Here is a 25,557-nt window from a genome sequence, read left to right as displayed (position 1 = left end):
TCGCCTAATCCATTTAGTTGAACCGGAAGAAGAAACTCGATTTTTATTCAACATTTTTATTTATTTATTTTTAACCATACACCAGTACCTCGAACGAACTAACCCCAACTTCTTTGTCTCCATGAATGAAGTACAGTTTCGTTTTCTCAGCGTCGAACCCCACCACTTTCCCCACGATGAGTTCTCCTTGGTACATAGCTCTTCCAATATTGATAATTTTGCCATCTTCGTACCCTCCGATCACCAGATGCTTTCCAATTGTGGTGACGTGTAAAGACTTCCCTTCTACTTTCAACCACATGAAATTCACGGGCAAGGGGCTACAAAGTATCTGGAAAAAACATTGACGAACACCCCCAAATTCCTAGTTTCCTTACTTTCAAACCGATTTCTGTAACGTTGCAACCGCTGTAAGCTACTTTAATTCCCGAAATTCCTGGGTAAATGGTACCAGTTAGTAGTCCAGCTCTGGAGTAAAAACCTTGGCCGATGTATGTGGTTTGGTGGGCGATATTTGAGCCTCCAGGTATAGCGTCTTGGGGGATCAGACCAATGTAATCTCGCCAGTAGTAATCTGACCCAAATTAATTTTTCTTGATTAAAATTCTAGGTTAATTAAGGGCTGGGTAAGTCTTACCCAAGTCGACTGGTTGGTTTTGTCTTTGGCACCGCGAACAGCGAGCGCTGTCTTCACTGCTGGGGTGAACATTACTTGCTTCATTACTCATTTTTCTGATTTTTATCGATGGGCACTGGTTTTTACAATGTCTCGTAAAAGAGATAAGTTTTCATTTTATTGCTATCTGATTAAATTAGATTAGATATACGTGGATTTGTAAGTATCGGGTGTGGAGTTCACTTTTTTCCAAAACTTTAAACGGCTATAACTCAGTTATTTGTTGTCGAGCGCGGATTTTAAGTCCAGATTTGGAATATGCGTAAAGTGTTTAATAAATCGCAAGTTTACACTAAAAAATAAGCGAGATATCGATATCAGAAGTTTGGCATAGTTTTAGTCATAAATTTTTGCGAAAATTTGCAAATTTCGACTGTAGAAAAATCAAAGAATTATTTCTTATGGAAAAAATTGCGAGAAAAACGATGGCGCAAACCGCATCTTAATATCTGAAATAGTTTCCGAGATATCGAGTATGAATTGTTTTGAACCTTCAAAAATTTGGCCCTCTGGCGACAAGCCAAAATTTCAAACGGCCATAACTCGGTTATTTGTAGACAAAAATAAAAAATTATCATGTTTTTGAATTCAGCGTAAAATTCTGCGTAAAATGAGACCCAAATTTGTTGAGTTTGTTTAATAAATAAACGAGGTATTGGCCAAAAACTGTTTTGAAAACGTCATTTTAGGGTGATTTTTAATCAATGTTTTCAAAATGAAAACGACGTTTAATAGCATTGAATTACACATCAGTCGAAATAGGAGCTCGAAATCTATCTAGTGGCCAAATTTCAGATCAATCTGACAAATAGTTTACAAGCTATGGCCAAAAATAAAAAAAATAAAAAAATTTCATCGTTTGAGTCGAAATTTTTTTTCGCGAAAAATTGACTATCGAATTTTGTGCTTTTGAGAGCATTTTCTAACGTAAAATGAGCCGAGAAATAGAATGGCACAAACCGCATTTCAATATCTCAAATAGTTTCCGAGAAATTTAACTCTAAAAATTACGAAAAATGAGAAAAAATGAAAATCAATTTTCCGAAATTTTGATCGGCCATAACTCAGTTATTTGTTGTCGGATCAGAATTTAAATCTCAGATTTGGAATCTGCGTAAAATTCTGCGTTCACTGATGTATAATAACTCAAGTTTACCCTAAAAAATAAGCGAGATATCGATATCAGAAGTTTGGCATAGTTTTTTTAACCATGAATTTTCGCGAAAATTTGCAAATTTCGACTATTGGAAAATCTAAAAACTATTTCTTATGTAAAAAATCGCGAGAAAAACGATGCCGCAAACCGCATTCCAATATCTGAAATAGTTTTCGAGATATCGAGCATGAATTGTTTGGAACCTTCAAAAATTTGGCCATCTGGCGACAATCAAAAAATTCAAACGGCCATAACTCAGTTATTTGTTGTCGGATCTGAATTTAAATTCCAGATTTGGATTCAGCGTGAGATTCTGCGTAAAATGAGTCAAAATTTATTGAGTTTACCTACGAAATAAGGAAAGCATTGACCAAAAACTGTTTGGAAGTGGTCATTTTGGGGTGATTTTCAATAACTATTTTTAATGTAAAAACAACGTTTAATACCTTTGTTTTATATATCATTCGAAAGAGGAGCTCGAAATCTATCTACTGGCCCAATTTGAGATCGATCAAGCAAACGGTTTACGAGTTATGGTCAAAAATAAAAAAATTGAAAAATTTTCATCGTTTGAGTCGCAATTTTTTTTCTCAAAAAATCGACTATCGAATTTTGGGCTTTTAAGCACTTTTTCTAACGTAAAATGAGCCGAGAAAAACGATGGCGCAAACCGCATCTCAATATCTCTAATAGTTTCCGAGATATTTAACTTTGAAATAGGGAAAAATGAGAAAAAATGAAAATCAACTATCCGAAACTTTGATCGGCCATAACTCGGTTATTTGCAGTCGTATCTGAATTTAAATCCCAGATTTGAAATCTGCGTAAAATTCTGCGTACACTGATGTATAATAACTCGAGTTTACTCTAAAAATAAGCGAGATATCGATATGAGAAGTTTGGCCATAGTTTTAGTCATGAATTTTTGCGAAAATTTGCAAATTTCGACTTTTGGAAAATCTAAAAACGATTTCTTATGTAAAAAATCGCGAGAAAAACGATGCCGCAAACCGCATTCCAATATCTGAAATAGTTTTCGAGATATCGAGCATGAATTGTTTGGAACCTTCAAAAATTTGGCCATCTGGCGACAACCCAAAAATTCAAACGGCCATAACTCAGTTATTTGTTGTCGGATCTGAATTTAAATTCCAGATTTGGATTCAGCGTGAGATTCTGCGTAAAATGAGTCAAAATTTATTGAGTTTACCTACGAAATAAAGAAAGCATTGACCAAAAACTGTTTGGAAGTGGTCATTTTGGGGTGATTTTCAATCACTATTTTTAGTGTAAAAACGACGTTTAATACCTTTGTATTATTATCATTCGAAAGAGGAGCTCAAAGTCTTTCTACTGGCCCAATTTGAGATCGATCAAACAAACGGTTTACGAGTTATGGTCAAAAATAAAAAAATTGAAAAATTTTTATCGATTGAGTCGGATTTTTTTTTTGCAAAAAATCGACTATCGAATTTTGGGCTTTTAAGCACTTTTTCTAACGTAAAATGAGCCGAGAAAAACGATGGCGCAAACCGCATCGCAATATCTCTAATAGTTTCTGAGATATATAACTTTAAAAATGGGGAAAAATGAGAAAAAATGAAAATCAACTTTCCGAAACTTTGATCGATCATAACGCAGTTATTTGTTGTCGAATCTGAATTTCAATCCCAGATTTAGAATCTGCGGAAAATACAGTAATGTATAATATGTAATAACACCAGTTTAACTCCCAAAAAGTTTGCCATACTTTTAGTCGTGGTTTTTTGAGAAAAACCTCAACTTTTTTTCTTTTTTTTATTATTCAAAGTAAATCGCATGTAGTACGCCGCTGACCACTCAACCCTGAGTTGTTTCTTTTCTTCCTTGTTCCGCCACTGGTGCAGCCTGCCCGTTTTGAAACATGTCATATTTGTTTTTTATTTGTCCCCTCGCAATCTCCGCCTGTTTTATCGACTATTTTGACGTTTTATTTTTGCAACTGCGTCGTTTCCACAATTTATGAGTTGTCAATAAATGTTTTCCCAAAACAAATCTGAGCATTTAAATGCGTTAACACCTCTGGACACCCGACTCACACATCACCGAAAAATCTGCAAGACGGCAATCGTCGGCACTTTTAACCTCCTCCAGATGTGATCCAAGTTCCGACGTCTAATTTTCTTTGATATTTAATCTGTCGCATTTAGGCGTGACCCAGACTGCGACAAAAACCGTAAAAGAAACACACATGTATTACGAAGTCTTCTAGAGTTTTATTTACAAGAGAAACTTTACAATACAGTTATAATAAATACAACTTCTAAGTACAACAATGCGGATTTTTACACTAACAGGGATGGGGCGAGAACAAAAATGCGCCAGATGGCTATGTACAGTCATGGCACACTTTAATTATTGCACCGATTTCAACAGTGGAATTTCAACCTTCAAGAGCCCAAATTGTGGCTATGATTCGCAAGGTGGAAATACGGAGCGTAACTCCCAGAACTCGTCGCCTGAAGAGGGTAGACGCCCCCATAGGGCACGTGGTGCGAGTAGAGCAACCCAGAATGAGTGTGGTGGCCGGGGAAGCCGGGGAAACCACCCCCAGCGCCCACATTCGGCGGTGGGACCGTCGGCGAGTTCACGTCCATCCCCGGATTCTGTTTCTTCCATTTCGTCCGCCGATTTTGGAACCAAATCTTCACTTGCGTCTCTGTTAGACTCAACGACAGAGCCAAGTTCAGTCTTTCGCAAACGCTGAGGTAACGGGTGGTTTTGAACTTGTTCTCGAGCGCCACGAGTTGCTCGTAGGTGAAGGCGGTTCTTGCCCGACGCGGTTTGCCGGTGTTTTGGGACTTGGAGTCGGATTTCTTTTTTTTCACGTTTGGGTCTTTGATGTCTTCACTGATGTCGCTCTGGATTTCGTCGTCGTCGTCGGAATGGTGGTCCTTGCCTGGGAGAAGAAGAAAAAACGAGTTGAAGTGAAAGCGAATCTCTTTGATCGCACAAGTGGAAAATTCCGCTACCAGAGATGGTAAAACAACAATAACGAACAACTTAAATTCAGCGTACGCTAACATAAATACTTTACCAACTTTACAGCGTCTTAGCATTCAAGCGGCATTGGCTGGTTTAGACAACGGAAGGAATAACGGAACCGGGACATGTAATTAACAGCCTTAGCGTAATTGCCTCCGGGCTCGTTAGCAAGCCGTGAACTTTGTAATTAATCCTTTGGTTTTGCTGCTACTGCTCTAAGCAGATGTATTAATTATGGACGGAATACGCTCGTTTTAACTCCACCTACTCCCTTCTCTTCGTCGGTCCTACTTTATTAAAATATTTAAACACTCTGATGGTTTTCTAATTGCAATCTATTGTTTCGCACTTCATAAATTAAACGCTCGCAATTTCCACGTTTTTCACCCGCGGACGGTAAAGCGCGTCTTATCGGACACCGTCCGCTAAAATCAAACAAATGCGCCTCGACGTCCAATGATGGCTGACAGAGCATCACCGCACTGCATTGTTTTAGCGGTGAACAGACAAATGAATGCGGTTAACACGTTTGTCGCTTGTTACGTATTGATTTCACAAGCTCCCGTGATGTTCTCGAATTACCGACGCTTAATCATACTGAGCCCTGGATTTAGCGATTTAATCGACGGACGACGAGAGGTGGAAAATAATGATATTTCTTGGAATGTGCACAGGATGAGAAACTCGAATTTGACGGATTTGGGGCGACAAGCCGGGAAAAGGAGGCTAGGAAGTCCAGAAACGGGTGGTAGCCCTGATGTGCCTAATCAACCGAAATTAGGAGGCTCTAAATTATTTTATTGTGGGGGTAGCACTGTTGGAAGTTTTCTTTAATAGAAGGTGGAGAATATAATAAAGGCCAAAAGACTTTTATAGAGTAAAATCTATGGAGAAGAGAAAGAATCCGAAAAGTTCAAAAGGATTTAAAATGAAAAACAGTTTCTAGAGCAAAACTAAAAGATTTAAAATAATCTAAAAACCGAAGAATATGTAAAAACCAACAGTTTTTAGAGAGTCTGAAGAAGGTGGAATCTAGATAGAATAGGAATAGAAAGAAATTTGTAGGAATTATCTAAAGATTTTAGTAAAATGAATCTATGTATTATAACTGAAGAATATAGGGAAAACTGAAACAAAGACTTTGAAAGAATCTGAACAGAATGAAGAATAAAAAAGAATCAACAGAAAATGTAGAGAGAATCTGAAAAGAACTGCATCTGAAGAATGAAGAATATTGAAGAAATATAAAGAAAATATAAATAGGATATGAGATAACGAAACGAGAATCAAAAGAAATTTTTAAAAATCTAAACAAACTAACTAAAGAAATCGGAAGAAAATGTCGAGAGAATATAGAGAAAATTTAGGACGAATATAAAATAATGTACACAAAATCTAAAAATTTGAATGAAAAGAAAGCTGTCAAGTCCAAAAACGTATGGTAGCCATGCTAAGTTAAAACATTTGGCTCCGGGAGGCTCTCAATCTTTGAGTTGTTGGTAGCACTGTTTGGTAACTTCTAAGATAACTCATGGTTAAATATTAAACACTTGGAGCTTTGTTTTGACGTGTTTAACCTGCCAGACATATGAAAGTCGGTAAATAAAGTGAAAATAGCTTATAAAGAAGAAAGGCGACTTGATAAATTGGTCTTACACACGTAAAAGAACAGAGATCAAAAGAAAATAAATCACAAACAAACGATTTGGCAGTGAGTTTGACAGTTATTGTTGACGAATTTCACTAAAAATGTCAAAAAATCAGAGCCTCCTTTGAAGGATCTTTGTAATTTTAGTCTCTAAAACCCTCTCACTGTGAGGTTATGTTTGCAAAATTCCGAAAAAACCGCTTTGGATCTTCAACTGTTTCCGTCGGCCGCTAACTCTGGTAAAACCGTCTTTAATTGAAATCAAGTGGGCAGTGAGCGATGGCCCGCTTGATTTTTCCGTTTTGGCGCGTCTTTCGGCCTCACCTGTTTCGCTGTCATCGTAGTCCGGTGAGCCTCTGGATCCGTCGTGGGGCTTCCAACAGCAAATTCCGTCACTGTAAACTCCTTGTCTTCCCGTGAACTTATTAGGGTCCAGAATGTTTTCCACCGAAAAAGCGAGTCTGCGATTTTGATGCGGCACAACCGACGGACTCTGATCTCTCGGACTTTCGGATCGACTAACGTCATCACTACAAACACTCTCTGATCTCTTCATATCTTTAAAACTAAGAAAGTCACTGGAATCAGTCTTGTTCGGTATCAAGTTTTCAAACGAAGTGAATTTCTCCTGTCTCCGCGTCAAGTCCACCGGACACAAAGTGTCGTCGTTCTCCACGTCGACGTTGAGCTCCTCGTCGGTGTCGCACGTCTTGTCGCACATTTCAACATCGCGGGAGTCGTCGGATATCCTCTTGGGCTGGAGGAAGATTTGTGACTCGGAGGAGCGCTCCTTCTCCGGTTCGGGATTCTTGTGCGTTGCGATGATCCGCTCCATCATCAACATTGTCATGGTCACTTCCGCATCCGATTTTTTGCGTTTGTTTTAAAGCCTTGTTGTCGTTGGGGAGATTTTCATACACTAAACTCGATTTGATCTCTGGAAATCGGTTTAGATGCAGCTTCCCCACACAGAATGGCGAAGCAAGCATCAAGTCAGCGTGGAGAGGGAGCCCGACACGCTCATTGGTCGTGTGGAGTGGCGATCCAGGCCACGATTCGTCCATTCGGTGGTGGAGGCGTGGCCTGTTTAAACGTAGTCGAGTGATCTTTATTTGCTTTGTAATTATGAATATGATTTGTAATAACAAAAGAAGCGAGTTGGGAAATTATCAGGCCATGATTGTCGGGCATATTTTGGAACAAAGGCGGTTATTTAGACTGTGCTGATGAAACAATTTAAATTTAGTAGCGGTGAAAATGTTATGGCTAGTCGTTTAATTAGTAGGGAATGGTATTGTTTGGGAGATAATGTGGATTTGTGATATCGCCCTATTGGACCATTAATATTGTTTATCGTATTGTCTCTGATGGCAGTAATGACAAGCTTATAATTATTTTTACCGGTATGAGCTTTTATTGGGACACTCTGTATATTACATTAGCGTCATTAACCCATCAAAATACGAATTCTAATTGGATGATCTATTTTTTTATTCTGTTTTAAAACCAAACAAACGTGCATTTAAACATAAAACGACTGTTTATCTTTTTTATTATTATTATTATTATTTTATTAAGTAATCTATTTTCTTTTTTCTTCATTTTTTTTTAAATACGGTCAAATTGCACTCCCATTTAGATTTTTCGAATTCAAATTTTTATTTTTATAAGATTTCGTTTTTTTTAGAGATTTTGACACTTTTATTTCTTTTTTTGAAAACATTTTTTTATTGAAGTGGCTTCGCTGAACTACAGTCGCGAGCAAATAATAATGTTGGTTGCCAATGTCACTTTTTCGACATGTTACTCCAATAGGTCTTTCGTTTGATTGGTCGTTTTGTATACAAGATAACCTATAAATTTTAATTTGACGACAATTTGTTCATTTGTTTTTTTTTATACACTCTATCTTTTCTGGGTTTTAGTTTTTTTGGGTTTCTTACATTGCTTCTAAGGTGGTATATACTTCCGGAATTTTGGAGAATGTCAACTGTTAAATATGAAATGACTTTTGTCGTTGAAGTTTTGAAACATCAATCAGAATCACAATAAAGTCAAGTTAACTTTTTGGAATGAGATAAAATCTTGTTCAAAACTCCGTAACTGCAAGTTTAGCTGCTTTTCTACAAATTTTTAGATTTTTTTGGCTTAAAAGTTAATTTTTTGACCGCCGTTCTTTTTTAACGTTTTTGGAGACATGTAAATAGGCCGGAAAACGGCGTTTGGGGGCCTAGGCCTCCAAAAAGGAAACTAGTTAATTTTATTGTTTAACGGTTGGTATCGCACTGTCATCAATAGACAGGAGTCTGCTGAAGAAAAATAGATCGTTTGATTTCCAATATAGTCGCTAGACGAGCAACCTGGCAGAGTAAAAATCACTAGATCACATTTGAATGATTTTGGAAGTTTTTGTCATGCTACGACTCGGCTCCCCCTCGTCTTTGCAATATAGCATTTTCCGGCCTTGTGATCCAAATAACTATTTTAGGTAAATTTACATTATTTATCTTTTCTTGGTTTTCCGATGTATTCAATTTAAATATCGAAAATTTTACCAATTTTAAACGGGTTAAGTGGAGATAAGAACTTGTATTCATTTTAAGTGCGACAACCTGTAATATACAGTAGATATGTGTCATAAGTCAAGGATAAACTCTGATTCGCGTTGTTTGCTATAGTATATTCATTGAAATAAGCCAGCGAGTCATTGCAGCTTCAAGACAACTAATAAAAATGCAGCAAAATCAGGATTGACCAGTTTTTATGCAGAATTGTTTGTTTCTTCGTGAATATACTATAACAATTTAGTTGTCGTTTTTTCTCAATTTTGCTTTGAAAAGTCGATTTTTGTCGTCATTTTAACAGTTCATCCTCAAGAAGTAAAAATTTTAGAAGAAGAAGAATCGCATTTCGACTCTTTCATACTCTGTGTATTCTGTATTTATGCCTTAGGTGGCTTAAAATGAACGCATTTTGAAATTTTCTCTTTTCATTTCTCGTTCCCAAAGAATCCGCATACTCGTTCTCTTTTTTAAATGACTTTATATGCATGCGTGGGCAAATAATTGATGACGTTTTTGAAGGAGTGATGGCAAAAAAAGCGCTTTTGAAGTGTGTTTTTGAAGTTAATAATACTAAATGTATAATAAATCAGTGAAACGTAGAGGCGTGAATGTATCTTTAGTGTTAAAATAATAAAGCTTCCAGCCGGAAATTAAAACGGTTAAATGTGTGGACAAGTTAACGATCGCTAGTTAGTCGGATGAAAATGGTTTTGCCGATGTATTTATAAGGCTGCATTTAGAACCATTCGAGCCAGTGATGTACTAAACATGTCCACTTATCGTTCATAAACATGTCTTGAAATTAGGCGAAATATTTAAGTAATTGGGTGATCTATATTTTATAACTGTGCGGTTAGAAAATTTATTTAGTGGACATCCGGTCCGGGCGAATCTTGATGAAAAGATTCAATTAAAACGAAAAAATTCTCTTCGATCTCATCTCTCCGTTCCTTACAATAGCCCAAATTGTAGTGTTTAATTGGTTTTTGACTATTTAACTTGCTCCATTGATGAATTTTTCGTCCAGTCATTTCGTATTTTTCATCTGACATGTGTTAAAGTGAATTCGTATTTCATTCATTCGTACTTTTTTTACATATTCAATTCGTTTTGTTATTTCCTGGATTCCCATTCATTCCGTAAATGTCCAATTTAACCGCACAACTGTTGCCATTCAGAGTGTAAAATCGATTGATTAATGGTCAGATTTTCGGGAAGTTTTATTAATAAAGCATTGAGGTTAACAATTTCTTGGCGAAATTAGGTTTGAAGCGTTGGGATTTTATTTGCGTTCGGTTTTTAAAAGGACCGGACCACGTCGAGTGTTGGTAAATAGACCAAGAGCTGATTCCATTACGGTCCCCATTATAGTCTGATTGAAATGAAATTGACACATCTGCTACTTAGAACCGTCGCCCCGATAAAGACCTGAGCGAACGAGAGAGCGTCTCCGCGGGGGAGACCTAGTGCAAATACGATTAAAACGACTATTGTTGGTTATGGAGACGAAGAGTTCTGGTAAATGATCGGGGATTGTCTGCAAAGTGAGGGGGCTTTAGACGCATAAATTACGTTTTGAAAAGGTCAAGAAAATGATTCGGGACAATTTTCACATTCTGATTCTTTCTTCGATTAGTCATCGGCTATAAACCTCGTTGTTATGTATGTAAAGTGTACGCGAATCATAATGAAAGCACTTTGTCGGTGCGTGGAGTATAAACCATTGAAAATAGCTTCAAAAGCCGACCTAGTAATTATTCCATAATTTTTCCCTGTCACTAATTGAAGTATTTACATAAAATCTAGTAAAAGCTAGCCGACAGGAAGAGTGTTCGTTCGGCATTTATAGCATGAAATTCGTCGGTGTGAACCTCCCTAATTAGCTAATTAAGCCGCACTCACCCTCATCTGCCATCTTCCTCTCATCAGACATAACAAGAGCAATTTTTATTCAAATCGCATAAGCATCATCGCGTCGTACATCAAAAATCCCCATTTGCACTACGATATTCAGCAAATTACCTTCCAGCGAACACATTTCGAAGATAACAGTATACATCTATAAAACATCGGAATATTATGATGTCCCATAAACTCTGATTTGAGCGAGCGGAACGGTTGCGAGCTTTGCTGCTTTCGTTAAATATTTATAAAACAATCATCATTCGGCCATCAACCAACATGGCCGACGCCACACGGGATCTCGCAAACTGCAAACTGTTATGAACCACTTAAATATTTATACTTGAATAGAGATGCCTCTTAAATTTGTTTTTGGGAAATCGACCGAATACTTATACTCGCCGTCTCACCTCCAAGGGACATGCAAACCGAGCCCAAACTCCAAAGTTACTTCTATTCGGCAATGCTCAAAAAACAGACTCGACAAAATATTATTAATTATTACAAAGTGGAGAAAAGCTCCCAAGGTGTATTACTGGTTGCATAGTCCACAATCTCGACTTTTTTTCAATTGTCAATGTTCGCCATACTATACAGAGTGTTTGGTAAGTAAAGCACCACACTGTAACAGCAATATTATGAAGGTGGTTGTGATTGAAATCTCTGCAGCACTTCCTGCAAGCAGTGGAAGGACGTGAAAGTAACGAATCACGTCACAGTTGAAATGTCATTTGTGTCGCCACTGGCTAATGTCAGATGTGACAGTAGTTTAGCATTCTCGTTTTTGTCAAAATCAAACGACTAAGTTCTGATTGGTCAATTTTACGCCTTATAACTTTTCCAAGAAAAGCAAAAAAGAGAAAATTTTCACTCTGAGCTCTTTCTGTAAGCAATCTGATGCTCCAGGTAAAAGTTGGTACTCTACTTACAAAACACCTTGTATATAATTTAAATTTTAATGTAAAATAATTTGTTAATTTTTGACTTACGACTAATCAAGGAAGATCAAAGTGACTATTTAAAAAATCTGGTCAAAAGTGTTTTGTTACTACATTTTGTTTTTTCCAAATGTCGTTTCTGAAATCAATTGTGAGCGCTGTCATTTGCTTGTCACATTGACTGTTGTGATTGGTTGTTTCTTTTCGAAAATAGTAGACTCTGGTGAACAAAAGTCTTCCACGAAAAGTTCATGTCGTTGGTCCACTGCAACACCCTCAATTTTAACAGTCGATGTGTCAAACAGATGACAACTGTCAAAATTGATTTCGGAAAAGACACACAGAAAAAAACAAAAACTGGCGACACAACACTCTTGATTAGATTTTTAATTAGACACACTGTATCTCGAAGTTCTTTTTTTTTAAACTGGGTGTTTTTGAAATGCATGTAGTACAAAAAGAGTGTGGTAATTTCTTGTCAAGTTAAGACTATTTAAAGAAAAAAAATTACTAAAAATCGTTTTGTTTTCGAGATAAAATTACACAAAAATTTCAGTGAATTTGCTTGCTGATTTAAAAGTAACAAAAATCGAGTTGCTTGTTGTTTAGGAAACAAGTCATTCCAGGTGCGTTTTTTGACAGTAGCGTAGAAAGTACATGAATTGGGGTTAATTTTTCTTTGTCAGTTTTTGGTTTTTCGTACTTCATATTCCTTCTGGAATAGCGCAGAACTGCAAAAACACCCTGTATTTACTTAAAAAAAGCTACATAGTGTCCATAAAAATTTCTGGATCGAGAGTGGCTCTGGAAATCATGTCAGTCATAAATGGCAACTTCTAATTTTTTTATGGAATTACTTTTTTTATTTTTTGAATTAAATATTTTTCAGTTCTTCGCGAAGCAACGTCACCATCACGAGGACCGAACGATCTCGAAACCGACAGTGCGCGTCGTTTGATTAACCTAACGCGTCGTCTCGTGTTCAAATTTTTCAGTAGCACCAACTTCGAAATTTCAAATTTCACTCGTTTGATTTTTTTCTTTTTCGATCTTTTCTTGTATTTTTCGATTTTTGAGCTCATTTTTTCTAAAAAAAATTAAATTGATAATGATATTAACAGATTTGTGATCGTGGGTTGCTTTGAAAGACAAAATATCTATGAGTTGACGTATGGCGCAGCTAGCTGTCAAAATACCGTCGTTTGTCACCTATGTAACCAATAGAAACATGAACTAATAAATAACATCTGTTGGTTGGTAACACTGCCTCTTTGATATTTTCTTGCTACCACTAATTGTTGCCAGTCTAGCCAACATGGCTACCAACTCACTTAAAATTTTACAGCCTGCTTCGATGCCTTTTGTACCAAACTTCGAAAAAATAATGTTTTAACTAATTGGCTCATAACATTCAAAAATACGAACCATAAAATCGTCGAAACTTGGAAGCGTCCCCTAGGACCCGAAAAATAGCCTCTTTCGCCGCCAAACCTGTTTTCAATTACCTAAAAATAATTTAAACAGTCTCACTAATTATATTTCAGTCAAGTAAACGTTTGTGGTCATATGCTATTAGACATTTAATTTCATCTGGAGAGTAGCCAAAGCTTATTATGTGCGACAGAAAAATCCGCCAAAGATTTGTTGACACAATATTTTAATTCGAAGAGGCTGTGGAAGCAATTTTGTGATTGGTGCATCGCTCCCCACATGACGTCATCTTGAAAAAAAAAACGGAAAACCACCCGACTGTTTGTAAAACTCGCGTCTAATTAATGATGCAAAACTAAATTTAACTGCTAGTTAAAATTTTTGACATTCTTCGAGGCGATAAATCCAACATGTCTGACAAATGAGTGTCTCGATCACGTGGCTGAGTTCCCGTCGAATAAAGACGATTTTTTAATTAATGGAAACTGCGATGCACACGAAGAATAATTGAAAATAAAAGAGAAAAAAAAACAGAGAGAGGGAGCACTAGTCATTAAAACAGAGGCAAATGAAAATTTTTAATTGGGTTCGTGCATATTAAAAAAATCTGAAACTAATAAACAATACAGTGTCAGGATGAAATGTGTTTGTAAACTTTTAATGAGCTAATTTATTGACGCTCGCAATTAATTCATTTCGAATGTTTGAGTTTTTTTTACTGACGCGGACCGGATATACTTGTAGTTATTAAAATAAAAATTGTAACAAGGGTGGGAGATAATCAATGTAACAAGAAATGTAATAATTTTCTCTTTTCGGGATTTTTTACAAGATTCGATAGTCTCGTCCCGCGCCGGTGGCACAACTAATTAGGTCTGGAATTCTCACGCCTCCACCTTATGTGAGATCTATTCCTGACAGGATGCGAACCAATTTGTAGGCACAAATTAGTTATTCGTTGTCCGTAAAAACAGATTACCCTCCTGGTTGAGACTTAATTTACGTTTAAAGCAGATTAACCTGTCAAACATCTCTTCTCAGCTGATGTGTCGACTAATTTATGTTTGTTATTGTAACGTATTTATAAACACACGTATTTTTCTGAAAATTATCAATTTTCCTACGGGAAATTATCCGTTTTCTAAGTGGACGGTGAATATATCCACGTCCAATTACCAACAGTAGTGAATATAGCGCGTTGAAGTAATTTGGCAATTTGTTAGTCGTTAAAATTCCCAGCTGCTTGAATCTGTCATTTGACGCTTGGTCGGCTCACAAGTCACCAGTAACATGTGTCGCCGCTGAATATAAATAAGATATTCACACGAAAAACTCGACGCCGAAAATAACCCAATGAATGGAGTCAATCCGGCTCGTTGGACCAACCTTCCGAGGGTTGTAAGTTCAAATTTCGCCGCCTTTTTATTATTCGTCGAGACATTACCACCGTTTCCATCTTTCGCCCCGTGGGAGCTTTTCACAGAGCTTTCTTTAACTGGAACTAGCGCCCTCCATCGGTCGGTGACTGCACAAACGGAAGATCCGCCGGAAGCTCTGCGCGCACTTGTTGAGCTTTCCGGTAGAGGGCGACTGTAGGAACACCCCGTGATTGATGAAAATACTTTTCGTTTCTCTGTAATGAATGAATCTTCGTAATTTTACCCCTTTATCTCGTGTAATGAATCAATTTGTTACGTGCGTGCTAATTGGCGTGGAAACTGAAACCAATTATCCCAGAAAAGAAAATATAAATAAAATCTTAACACGTCCGACATCCATTGAAAACTTCTCTGATTTCGTTACGACTAGTCTGTTTTTCTCCGTGTTCACTAACAAAAGCGAAACTTAATAAAACAAGTCGGAAGCTTTTATTTACTAAAAGCTTGGTTTCCAACTTCGGCAACTGTAATGTTGTCTTGACCTCTTAAGAGAGAAACTTATTATCATTTGTGTCGACGAGGTATAAAGCCATTGCTTTCGAACGGGCTTGAATTTTTTTCCGTGCTCGTCCACCCCTGTAAATCCCGTAAACACATCACGAGCGAACGAAATGACAAAGTTTTGATACGTATTTGCATAAAATAAATGACGTCGCTCGCCCATACGAAAAGTTGGCTAATATTTCACACCGGTTTGTATCTTTCGCACCTCCCGTTCCCGAGGTATATTTCCCTGGAGATTCCGCTTCGAACACAACTCGCTGACAACCTATCGCCTCTTTTTATATTTCTATATCACATCCGCCGATCTGTATCTTAATTTGAAACTGTCAATTCCGACGCTCCTTGAATAATGCAAAAGAGAAAAACATTCAAAGTCAATAACGGTCCTGTCACAACACGATATATACATTTTAATTAGATGTATCACGATGCGATTACAGTCCGGGTGGAGGAGAAGTTGATGCGAAATTTATACCGCAACACTGCAATTAAATCGTGGTAGCGGCGGGGAAGAGATGGGGTGCAAAAATTAACAGATGTGCCTAACAGACGGCGTTAATGCTCGTAATAGGGATGGCCTCGTGGGACATCGGGATGGGTTTGATGCTTGGTTGACCATTTTAGGCGCGGAAAGAGAGGAACTGAAAGGTGCACCCGTTAGCCAAAGGGGCGCTTTTCACACGCATTTTCACAAATAATTCATTTTCTATTTTCATCGGTATTCTATTGGTGACGTAGAGTCGGGATTGTCTTCACATCCGTTGGAGGAACCGGCAACTATCTCCGGTTGGTTCACCTTTTTGATGTCCTCTGGAGGTCTCGGAGGTCGTTTAAAGTTGCCATATCCACTCTTCATGTATATACATTTTGATTTGAGATCATGATTGAGTAGTTTATAAAACTCCAGAGAGGATCTAAATGGCGGGTAATTATGAGGGTTCGACCGCCTTTAAATAAAATTTTAGGAAATGTGGCACTCATGACGATACCTTCATTTTAGTCATCGCAGGTGACGGGCGTTCAATTGAAAAAAAAAAACTTCCAAATTTTACAGTTTTACGATTAAAATTACCAAATTTACGGAGTTTAATAGAAAGTCGTAGATTTTTTTTGATTCGTTTCAAGATAAAAATTTCTAAAATTTCTATTTTTTTCTTCAACCGTTTTGAGATTTAGCACAGTTAAGAAAGAAGTGGAAGGTAATAACATAACATCCCTAAATTTTACTGTTTTACGATTAAAGTTACCAAAGTTACGGAATTTAATAGAAAATCGTAATAGATATTTACATAACAAGTACGGAAAGTGACCAATTTCGCACGAGTGTAAGAGTAGATGCACGAGGCGCCAGCCGAGTGCAGATATTACACGAGTGCAAGAATGACACTTTCCGACGAGTTACGTACACTATTTTTCCTACGACCTTTCATCATCAGGAAGAAACCATAAGTTTCGACAATAGTTCATTTCTTATCTATTCTAAATGCCATTTTTCTACAACCTCATAAAAAAGTGACGTATTTCACATATGAAGATGGTTCATGTTTTTGTACATCCATTTCCAAAAGTAAAAAGTCACTAGTGTGATATGAATACATATATCCGCGCAGACCTATCAAAACTGATTTGTCAAAAACGAACTAACCAACTCATTTTTACCATTATGCATGTGGTTTTAGAGTGAATCGTCTAGATATTTGAGACAAAAATTCAAGAATTACATTTGTATTTCAAAATAACTGTCAATTTCGACAGGTCTGTGCGGATATGTTCATATCACACTAGTGACTTTTACTTTCGGAAATGGACGTACGAAAACTTCAACTTTCGGAGTCATTTAACCGTGTGAAAAACGCCACTTTCATATGGGGTCGTAGGAAAAAAAATTTTTCTATTTCGCGTTCATAATGAAGATATTTCGATACGCGTTTGAGCGTATTTCGGTATCGTAATGGACCAATCTCGTGCCAATATTTCCAGGAACTTATATTTTTCTTAGGTTTGCAGCAGACAAACCGTCAACCTGCCGTCAACGTTGACAATTTAGATTTTGGTTTTGATAAACCATGATAAATCGATCAATACACTATTATTTCTTGTTGTACTTGGCTTAATAATTCATCGGAGAAAAACTCTTTGGATGCGAGAGAACCATCATGATCATGATCAACGTCTTTGCTCTATTGGCTCCCTTGCGCTCCGGTAACCTCAAAACGTCACACCTGTCAAGCTGACTGAAATTGGATTTGGCTACTTCGAATTTTTTTCCCGAACATTTTACAAACGCCAACTACCCTAAAATTCTCTAGATTTCCAAATCAAGTTTTTTTGTTTAAAATAAGGCGAAATAGAAAAAATAGCGTATGATACTTGTTCATAATGCATTTTGCCGCACTTAATACTACTACTACTCGCTGCGCTCGTCGTGTCTTAAAAACGTGCGTGCGGCAAAATGTTCATTATGAAACGCGTTTCATAATATACTATTTTGCTTTGTTCAAAATAAAAATTTCTAAAAATTCAATTTTTTTTCTCACATTTTGAAAATTAGCACAGTTGATAAAAGTGTAGAAATGAATAAGATTTTTTAATTTTACTTTACGACTAAAATTACTAAAATTACGCAATTTAATAGAAAATAGGAGACATTTTTTGTTCGTCCTCGAAATAAAAGTTTCTAAAAAAATTCGTCTCTTCTTTTAAAATTTTGGAATTTAACACAGTTAGTTAATTAACAAGCTGAAAGTAGTAAAACCTTAAAATTTCACTGTTTTAGGACAAAAATTACCGAACTTACGGTATTTAACAGAAATTGGACATTTTTGGTTCGCTCTCAAAATCAAAATTTCTAAAAAATTAGTTTCTTGCTCTAAAATTCTGGAATTTAGCTCAGTTAATAAACAAGTCGAAAATAGTAAAATCTGGAGATTTCATTGCTTTTAGATCAAAACTGTCAAAGTTACGGAATCTTTTAGAAATTGGTGCACATTTTTTATTTCTTTCAAAATAAAAATTTCTAAAAATTTTGCCTGTGGCTCTAAAATTTTGTAATTTTGCATAGATGATAAATAGATCAAAAGAGATAAAACCTCTAAATTTCATTGTTTTAGGGCTAAATCTGTAAAACTTACGGTATTTTATAGAAGCTGGTAGACATTTTTGGTTTATTTTTAAAATGAAAATTTCTAAAAAAAAATCTGTGGCTCTACAATTTTGTAATTTTGCACAGATGATAATTAGGTCGAAAGTTTCTGGATTAGAACTGTCAAAGTTACGGAATTTGTTAGAAAAAGTTGGCCATTTTTGGTTCGTCTTTGAAATAAAAATTTCTAGAAAATTTGTCTTTTGCTCTAAAATTTTGGAATTTAATGTAGTTGATAAACAAGACGAAAGAAGAAAATCCTCCAAATTTCAGCGTTTTTAGAGTACAACTGTCAAAGTTACGAAAATTAGACAAAAAATGGTAGTTAGTTTTGAAATAAAAATTTTTTTTTGCTCTAAAATTTTGAAATTTGAAAAGACTAAAGTAATAAAATCCCCAAATATGCTGTCTTGTGTTGTGATTTAAAAGTTTAGATTTAAAAGTGTCGTGTGATATGTGCCTAATTATGCCCCTGCCGTCTGATAAATAATTGCTTGATTTTAGTAGAAATGACAGTTTTATAGGCAGCGCCATAGTTTGGAGTTGGTTTTGTTTGGAGTTCTTGGAGCTTCGAACAGTCGATTTTTGTTTGTGCACTGGCCGGGGGCTCCCGCCTCAAAGGGCACCATTAAGGAGCTGATTTGGAGATATCTTTTCAACTTCTCGTCAACTTTCAAACTCCGCGAAGACATCAAAAGTAAAATTAACAGAATCGCCGTCCATTTGTGTCTTTGATCATGTCTGAATAGCTCCAGCTCGACGGAAATGAAGATCATCTCTCAGCGCCGCGCCCCATTCTGACAAATTACTAAGATTAAGGAGCTCATGTTTAAATTAAAATGATTAGCCGGCTTCACTCGGGCCTCTCAAAGCCGTAATTTCAAAGTAGCTATGATTTTATCTTTTTATCGCGGAAAAGTTGCTCCTTGAAAATATCGCGATTAATTAATGCCATTAAGGCGCAACTCTCGACCAAATGACAGATGTTTCCAAAGGATTCCGTGTTTCCGTTTCGATTTTATTATCGACAAGCAGATGTTTCTCTGTACATATTTTCGTCATAATTTTCTGGTTTGATGGAACGTGAGGACAAAAGAAATGAAGACTAAACTAAGGAGAAAGGAGCTAACCAACCGAAACGAAACTCACTTGTTCTATATTGGCGGCAAATTCGGATCTGAAACGTTTATTCCACTTGAGTGGACGGGAAAATTTTCTGTTTTTGCCAGTTTTGGCTCCACGCAGATTATTCGGATTATTCCGAATGCCCATTTTAACCCATTACTGGCGCCGATGCCGTCTGGAAAAACGATTCACATACCTATTATTTCATTACGGCTCTGTTTAATATGCGTAAAAATAACTGCTCATAATTATGATCAATACAACTGATATTAACAATTTGTATATATTTATGAGTTCATGCATTATTCATCCGCCGTTTAATCCGAAAAAATTTTAGTTTCCACAGTTGGTGCCGCCGATAACAAAACGTTTTGTCTATCACACCTGCGAATCGTAAAAACTCACTTGGTCGATCGAGAAGAGGCTTTGACAGTTGGTACCTCCTGGTCAAACTTGGCAAAATAAAATCTTTAATTGGGCATTTTGGGGCCGCCGGCCATGGAGTCCACGATATAATAATAACTCCAGTATACACAAACGCTAAGCAAGCGAGCATCGTTTACCCGTGCTCTATTGTTCGGCAACAAAAGCCGACGCCAGACGCTACTTTGTTCCTACTCAACGCTGATTGGGCATCGTCTTTTGTTCTATTTACTAGCGGATTACTTACGCCTGCTGGATTCCTTTTCCGGATGAGTTTGCCGACAGGACCGACGTCATCTGATATCTGCGAATCTTCCTTCGACTTCACCCTCTTGTGCGCCGTAACCTCGAAATCCATAAATTAAAAGTTTTAAAGCTGATTATAAGCGAATACTTATCGGAGATTATTTCACTCCGGGGTGTCGTTGTTTGTGATGTCAACAATGATCACAAAAGAGGGCGCAACAATGAGATGAGAGGCTGTATTTTCAGGTAGCGCGGCTTTTTATAGGGGTAGTGATGCGAAACGCCGAAAAATATACTCCACTTCGATTCGCGAATCTTTGGGGGTTGTTTTCCATGCTTGTGTGCCATTAAAGGAAATGGATACTTGAGTTAAAGCGTGCGTGCGGGAAATTATAACAAGCATATGCCCATTATCGTTATAGAAGCGAAGGGTTGCTTTTATTTAATTAGGGGAGGAAAGTTGCACTTTGGAAAGATCAAATTTTTCGGGATCGCATTCGCCGCGGGCCAGCGGACTCACATCCGCATTGTTATTTTCCGCTTCGCTTCCAATTATTATTTTTGTTTATTCGATTTACGAAAAACGTACGTCGCAGTTGGCTGGGTGTTTTGCCCGGCCTGCTTAGAACGAATAAAACAATAAGGAATAAGAGTGAATTTTGGATTTTTATTGGGTGTGGTTTTGGCGCAAATTAGGCGTCCTGGCAGGAAGGTGGCGTCGCCGAGTGCGGTAATTAGCGCCAAGCGACCGCCTAAACAAAGAAGGACGAGTAGCGCGTCGCGACGCTAATTGCGAAATCATGTCGCAGCGTTTCATGTGACCACTCACAGCTCCCCAGGCCAAATTCAAACTATTATTGTCTCTAAGTTAGGAAGTATAACGAATTAAAATGGAAATTAGCGAACGCGTTCCTCGCTTACCATCCGTTAACTTCAATTACCTTTATCCGAGCCCCACGTCCTGGGGGTTAATTACTCACTAATTAATTGAAATACTTGGATTACTTAAAGAGAGAAGACCGCCGCGCCGTGGAACAGATCTATGAAAAATGCGTGCAGTGATTAGACATCGCGCATTTTCTAATTAACACTTCCTGGGATTTCTTTCTCCACTTTGAAAATGAAGTATCCGACGTTAATTCCTCTTCTTTACACTTTAAATTCTCCTTAGGCTCGATTTAGGCTTTTACCGAGGGGCGGCGGACGAAGAAGAGGGGGAGATAATCTAGTGGCGGCAACTCGAGTAATTACCGCGACATAAACAGTGTTTAAGAGACGAGCTACATTAATTCATTAATTAAAATGCTGTGAGCTAAGTCTCTGAAACCCGGACTAACACAAAACGAAACAAAGTAATATACATTTCAGACTACGACCTGCGAATTTTTCAACGCTTTTACCATTTTTATAGTCTGATTTTTTTTTATTATTCCTTTCAATCCTCTCTCATGTTCTTTGAAATTATACCTAATGAATGATGTGTGGAAAAATCAACACTAATCCTACAGATGTGACAAAACGCCTCCAGACTTGCAAACGCGAAGATACTTTAGCGCCAAGGGCGAATTTTAATACGGCTTTTTGACAATCCAGAGCTCAGTGCAACCAAATGAAAAAAAAAGCAAATAGGAAGAAATTCAAATTTTTCAAAAGTTCCAATTTTTGTTGTTTTTTTTTGTGCCCTATTACTTTCGAGTGTGCTAAATTCAAAATTTTTCAGCAAGAGACAATTTTTTTAGAAATTTTTATTTTGAAAACGAACCAAAAAAGTTCACCAGTTTTTATTAAATACCGTAAGCTTAGCATTTTTTGTACTAAGACAGTGAAATTTGGAGGTTTTATCACTTTCGATCTATTTATCATTTGTGCAAAATTAGAAAATTTTAGAGCCATAAACAAAAGACAAAAGACGAACCAAAAATGTTCACAGTTTCTATATGCTTATTGCACACTTTTTGCTTAGATACGACAAACCAGCTGTCCGATTTTATTTATTTTGACATTTGATGACAAATAAACCGTAGATAAATCGTAGATAAAACATTGTACAGAACTCGTGTTTTAAATCACCCACTTATGCAGAATAAAGAATGACTTTTAAAACTTGAATCAAATGCTAAGATCGATCAAGCCTCCTCCAATTACCGACGGCAGTTTCTAAGTTGGCAACAATAGAAAAAACTACAGGCCTGCCAATTAATTAGCCGCCGTCCTTTCTCCCAAAATCTGCATTACAAAGTAGCAAATTCCTCTAAAACTGAACCCCCGGTAATTGCCGATGTAAAAACTAGAACCGAGTTCCTGGTTATCCTGTCTCCGGGGTGATCAGCCGAGTAGTTAGAGTTAACAGGAGCCTGCAGCATTTACTACCCCGGACCTAATAGTCCTGGCAGGATTTCTAGACTAGCCAAGCAAGTCCTGTTGATCCTTTCGTCCTTCTCGTTTCCGAACGAATTAACCGATCCGCTGCACTCATAAAAACCTTAATAGACTTTTGATGTGTAGTGTATGTCGGTCCGTGCCTACAACTAAATCACCGCCGTTGACAAAATAAATGAGTCCTGTGGTCCTTTTCCTGATCCGGCTTGTTTTATAGTCGCGAAGATTAATCGTGATTTGTGCGGCGAATTCGAACGGAACGACAGGTTGCCGATGATTCCGTCTTAAGCTGCGTGTGCACGGAGAGGCAGTGCGGGAAAATGACCTTCCCGGTCGCGGGTGTTAACTAGACGCTATATTGGAAGAACTCGATGGTTTATTGGGGGGTTGGAGTGAAATTATTTCGGGGGAAAATCGGAATTTCCCGGTTTTAACTCCAGGGGTTGGTAAGTGGAGGCGCAGCTTTACACATTCGCTGGAATCATCCTCTATGATCCAATCTCGTTCCAAACTGCGTTCCAAGCTGGCGGTCTTTGTCCGAGCGGCCGGTAATATCGTTGTCTTTTGTTATTGGATCATGAATTGGGTTTCAGCGCGCCGGTAAAAGCTCTGGAAAGCTCTATTAGCAGTCTTTCTTCCCTAAACCCCCAGCTTAGGAGCTTTACACTGTCATGGCCGTTCTCGCTAAAGGTTTTTACATTGAAATGTGCTTATTCCCTTTGTAGCTTTATACTTGTTCGGGCTTTATATATTTTATATGATATACATGTGTTTGTCTTGCGATGACGCGTGGCGACGGCAATTTTCATCGAGAAACCGCACGGGCGGAACTCTTATTCAAATTAAATATGCATTGGATCTCGATATGTAGGGATTTGTAGTTTGAATTCAAAATTTCAATCTACAAGTTAGCTGCCTTTCAGTCTCTAATTTAGACTCTGTCGCTATCTCGTTTATTTATGACACAATCTTAACGTATTGGTGCTCATTTTACGCAGAATTTCATGTAGATTCCAAAAAGGGAAAATTAAGATCGGTCCAGACATAACTGAGTTATGAGCGATCAAAGTTTCGGATATTGGATTTAGAGTTGGAAAATTTTCAAAGCTTGAAACTAAAAAGATTTTGAGAAAATGTTTTTACCATCGTTTTTCTCGGGTCATTTTACTTTAAAATCAGCTCTTAAAAGTCGAAAAGTCGATGGTCAATTTTTTCACACTCGTGCGAAATTGGTCACTTTCCGCACTTGTTACGTAAATATCTATTGCTCGATATCTCAGGAATTATGGCAAATATCAAACAACCCTTTTCGGAATCGTTTTTCTCGCAATTTTTTACCTTAGAAATCGATCTCAGATAGTTCGACTTTAAAATTTTCAATATCAAATCTATTTTTAATATCAGGGATTTAATGGAATTTCTAATGGCGGAGTTTGTAATAAAATCAGATCACGTTTAATATGAACATTACACGGGACAGCGCTGCGGAGTTGTGATTTCTTTAGGGAAATTAGAAGTTTTGATTATCCGGCGGACGCTGTTTGAATACCAAAACATATCGGGGGAATTTCACTTTTAACACTTCGCTTATTCGACATTTAGACAGCTCCGGATTTTTCGGCGTTTAAAAACGTGGAGTTGTCGCGAAAATGAGACCGAAAGAAGGGCAAGAAAACCGTGTCGATTTATGTAGCACCTCTGGCGTAAAATATGCCCAAGTTGTGTCGAATTTACGCAGGATCCATGTTGGCGCTTCCACCCTTCCATAAAAATCAGCCATCTTTGATATCACAGGAACCCGAATAAGAGGGTAGTTCCCTAATCTTAGACTAATTCACCCTGTTAAAAGTAAGACTACACCCCGGACCCCATCGCAACTTCGTTCCCCTTCGAGGAATTTCCGGACTGATATAAAGTCGCCTATTTTATTACACGACTTTGGAATAGAAAAAGACATTGCGAGTTGGCAAATGGACGTACGAGGCTTTTTAATGGACTTTTTCGTTTATTAACAAGAACACAAAACACTGCAAAATTAATAAAAAAGAGAAACAAGTTGATTGAGTCGAGCGCGCTGATCTCAAACATAAACTTTTTAAAAAGCTTTTTCGTTAATGGGAAATAGGCGGGATTATCCGAACGGCTAATGTAATTTGCTCATCTGAACATGTTTAGTACGTTTTCGCGTGACTGACGTTTTTTCAAAGGCCGCGCTGCTTTATTATTCCTCGCTTTTATCTTTCGTTAATTATTTTTATGAATCCGCGCACTCAGCTTTTGCTCGTTTTTTCCCCGACGCGTCGCAAAAAACACGAGCTTTATTAATTCCATGCATCGTGTTTTCCGTAATTGAATGACGCACAAAGATGTACGCAAAATATTGCGGCGAAAAACCGAATGCAATCAACTAAAACTGCCCATATCTAAAGCTGTCGCTGATTGGTCCGTTTAATATTATTCCATTAGTGTAAAAGCACGCGTGCCAATGGCGTGACTTTGTGCGAAATTAACGTTTTGTCCGACAACGCAAGAATTAACAGTTTGCGTGACGGTCATTCGTGATAATTGACGGGAGATAACCGGAAAGTGCTCGAGGAGTAAAAATGATGTTTCGCGTGCGATGCTCTAAAAGTCTAATCTAATTAACGCTTTATTGGAGTGGCCCTTTTGTTTTTCACCGTAGATTACCTTCATATTTCAAAGACGGGGTAATTAAGCGCCGTTTTAATACGCTTATGGCTGCGTCATCTGTATTTTTTATTATTGCACGAGAGACCGCACTCTGACTATTTAACAAATTGCTTCGTGGAAACCACTATAATAAAATTCACGGCTAGGCTTGCATGCGGAATCTAGGATGCTTAATTGGACCTGGAAACAGGAAAATGGCGCCAAAACACTTCAATTTGTTTAATAACAGGTCGAGAAGTTTCGTTGTTTTATCAGACGGCTGACTTCTA

General features: G+C 37.5%; 2 protein-coding genes across 2 annotated transcripts; both read right to left on the bottom strand.

Moving 5' to 3' along the window:
• Nucleotides 1-2: 2 nt before the first annotated feature.
• LOC148169206 (uncharacterized) lies at nucleotides 3-816 on the bottom strand. The gene is made up of 3 exons (XM_088045384.1): nucleotides 638-816; nucleotides 378-574; nucleotides 3-331 (listed from the first exon to the last, which is right to left on the bottom strand). The coding sequence occupies exons 1-3, from the start codon at nucleotides 726-728 to the stop codon at nucleotides 71-73; spliced, it is 549 nt and encodes a 182-aa protein (XP_087901510.1). The 5' UTR covers nucleotides 729-816; the 3' UTR covers nucleotides 3-70.
• A 3,249-nt stretch (nucleotides 817-4,065) lies between these two features.
• On the bottom strand, nucleotides 4,066-7,428 carry slou (homeodomain transcription factor slouch). Its single transcript, XM_088045561.1, has 2 exons — nucleotides 6,829-7,428; nucleotides 4,066-4,770 (listed from the first exon to the last, which is right to left on the bottom strand). Exons 1-2 carry the CDS (start codon nucleotides 7,352-7,354, stop codon nucleotides 4,262-4,264), a joined length of 1,035 nt encoding a protein of 344 aa, XP_087901687.1. The 5' UTR covers nucleotides 7,355-7,428; the 3' UTR covers nucleotides 4,066-4,261.
• Nucleotides 7,429-25,557: the final 18,129 nt, after the last annotated feature.

Source organism: Gnatocerus cornutus, chromosome 9 (genome assembly GCF_029298725.1).
Source record: "Gnatocerus cornutus isolate USDA-ARS CGAHR chromosome 9, icGnaCorn1.1, whole genome shotgun sequence".
Taxonomy (NCBI): Eukaryota; Metazoa; Arthropoda; class Insecta; order Coleoptera; family Tenebrionidae; genus Gnatocerus; species Gnatocerus cornutus.
This window is presented reverse-complemented; position numbering and strand designations above follow the sequence as displayed.

Excerpts from the sequence above, each read along its gene's own strand:
- LOC148169206 (XM_088045384.1), bottom strand. The coding sequence starts at position 728 with ATGAGTAATGAAGCAAGTAATGTTCACCCCAGCAGTGAAGACAGCGCT. Across the intron at positions 575-637 it reads AAACCAACCAGTCGACTTGG|ATTACTACTGGCGAGATTAC; the intron begins GTAAGACTTACC and ends AATTTGGGTCAG. Across the intron at positions 332-377 it reads TTACAGAAATCGGTTTGAAA|ATACTTTGTAGCCCCTTGCC; the intron begins GTAAGGAAACTA and ends TGTTTTTTCCAG.
- slou (XM_088045561.1), bottom strand. The coding sequence starts at position 7,354 with ATGACAATGTTGATGATGGAGCGGATCATCGCAACGCACAAGAATCCC. Across the intron at positions 4,771-6,828 it reads CTACGATGACAGCGAAACAG|GCAAGGACCACCATTCCGAC; the intron begins GTGAGGCCGAAA and ends TTCTTCTCCCAG.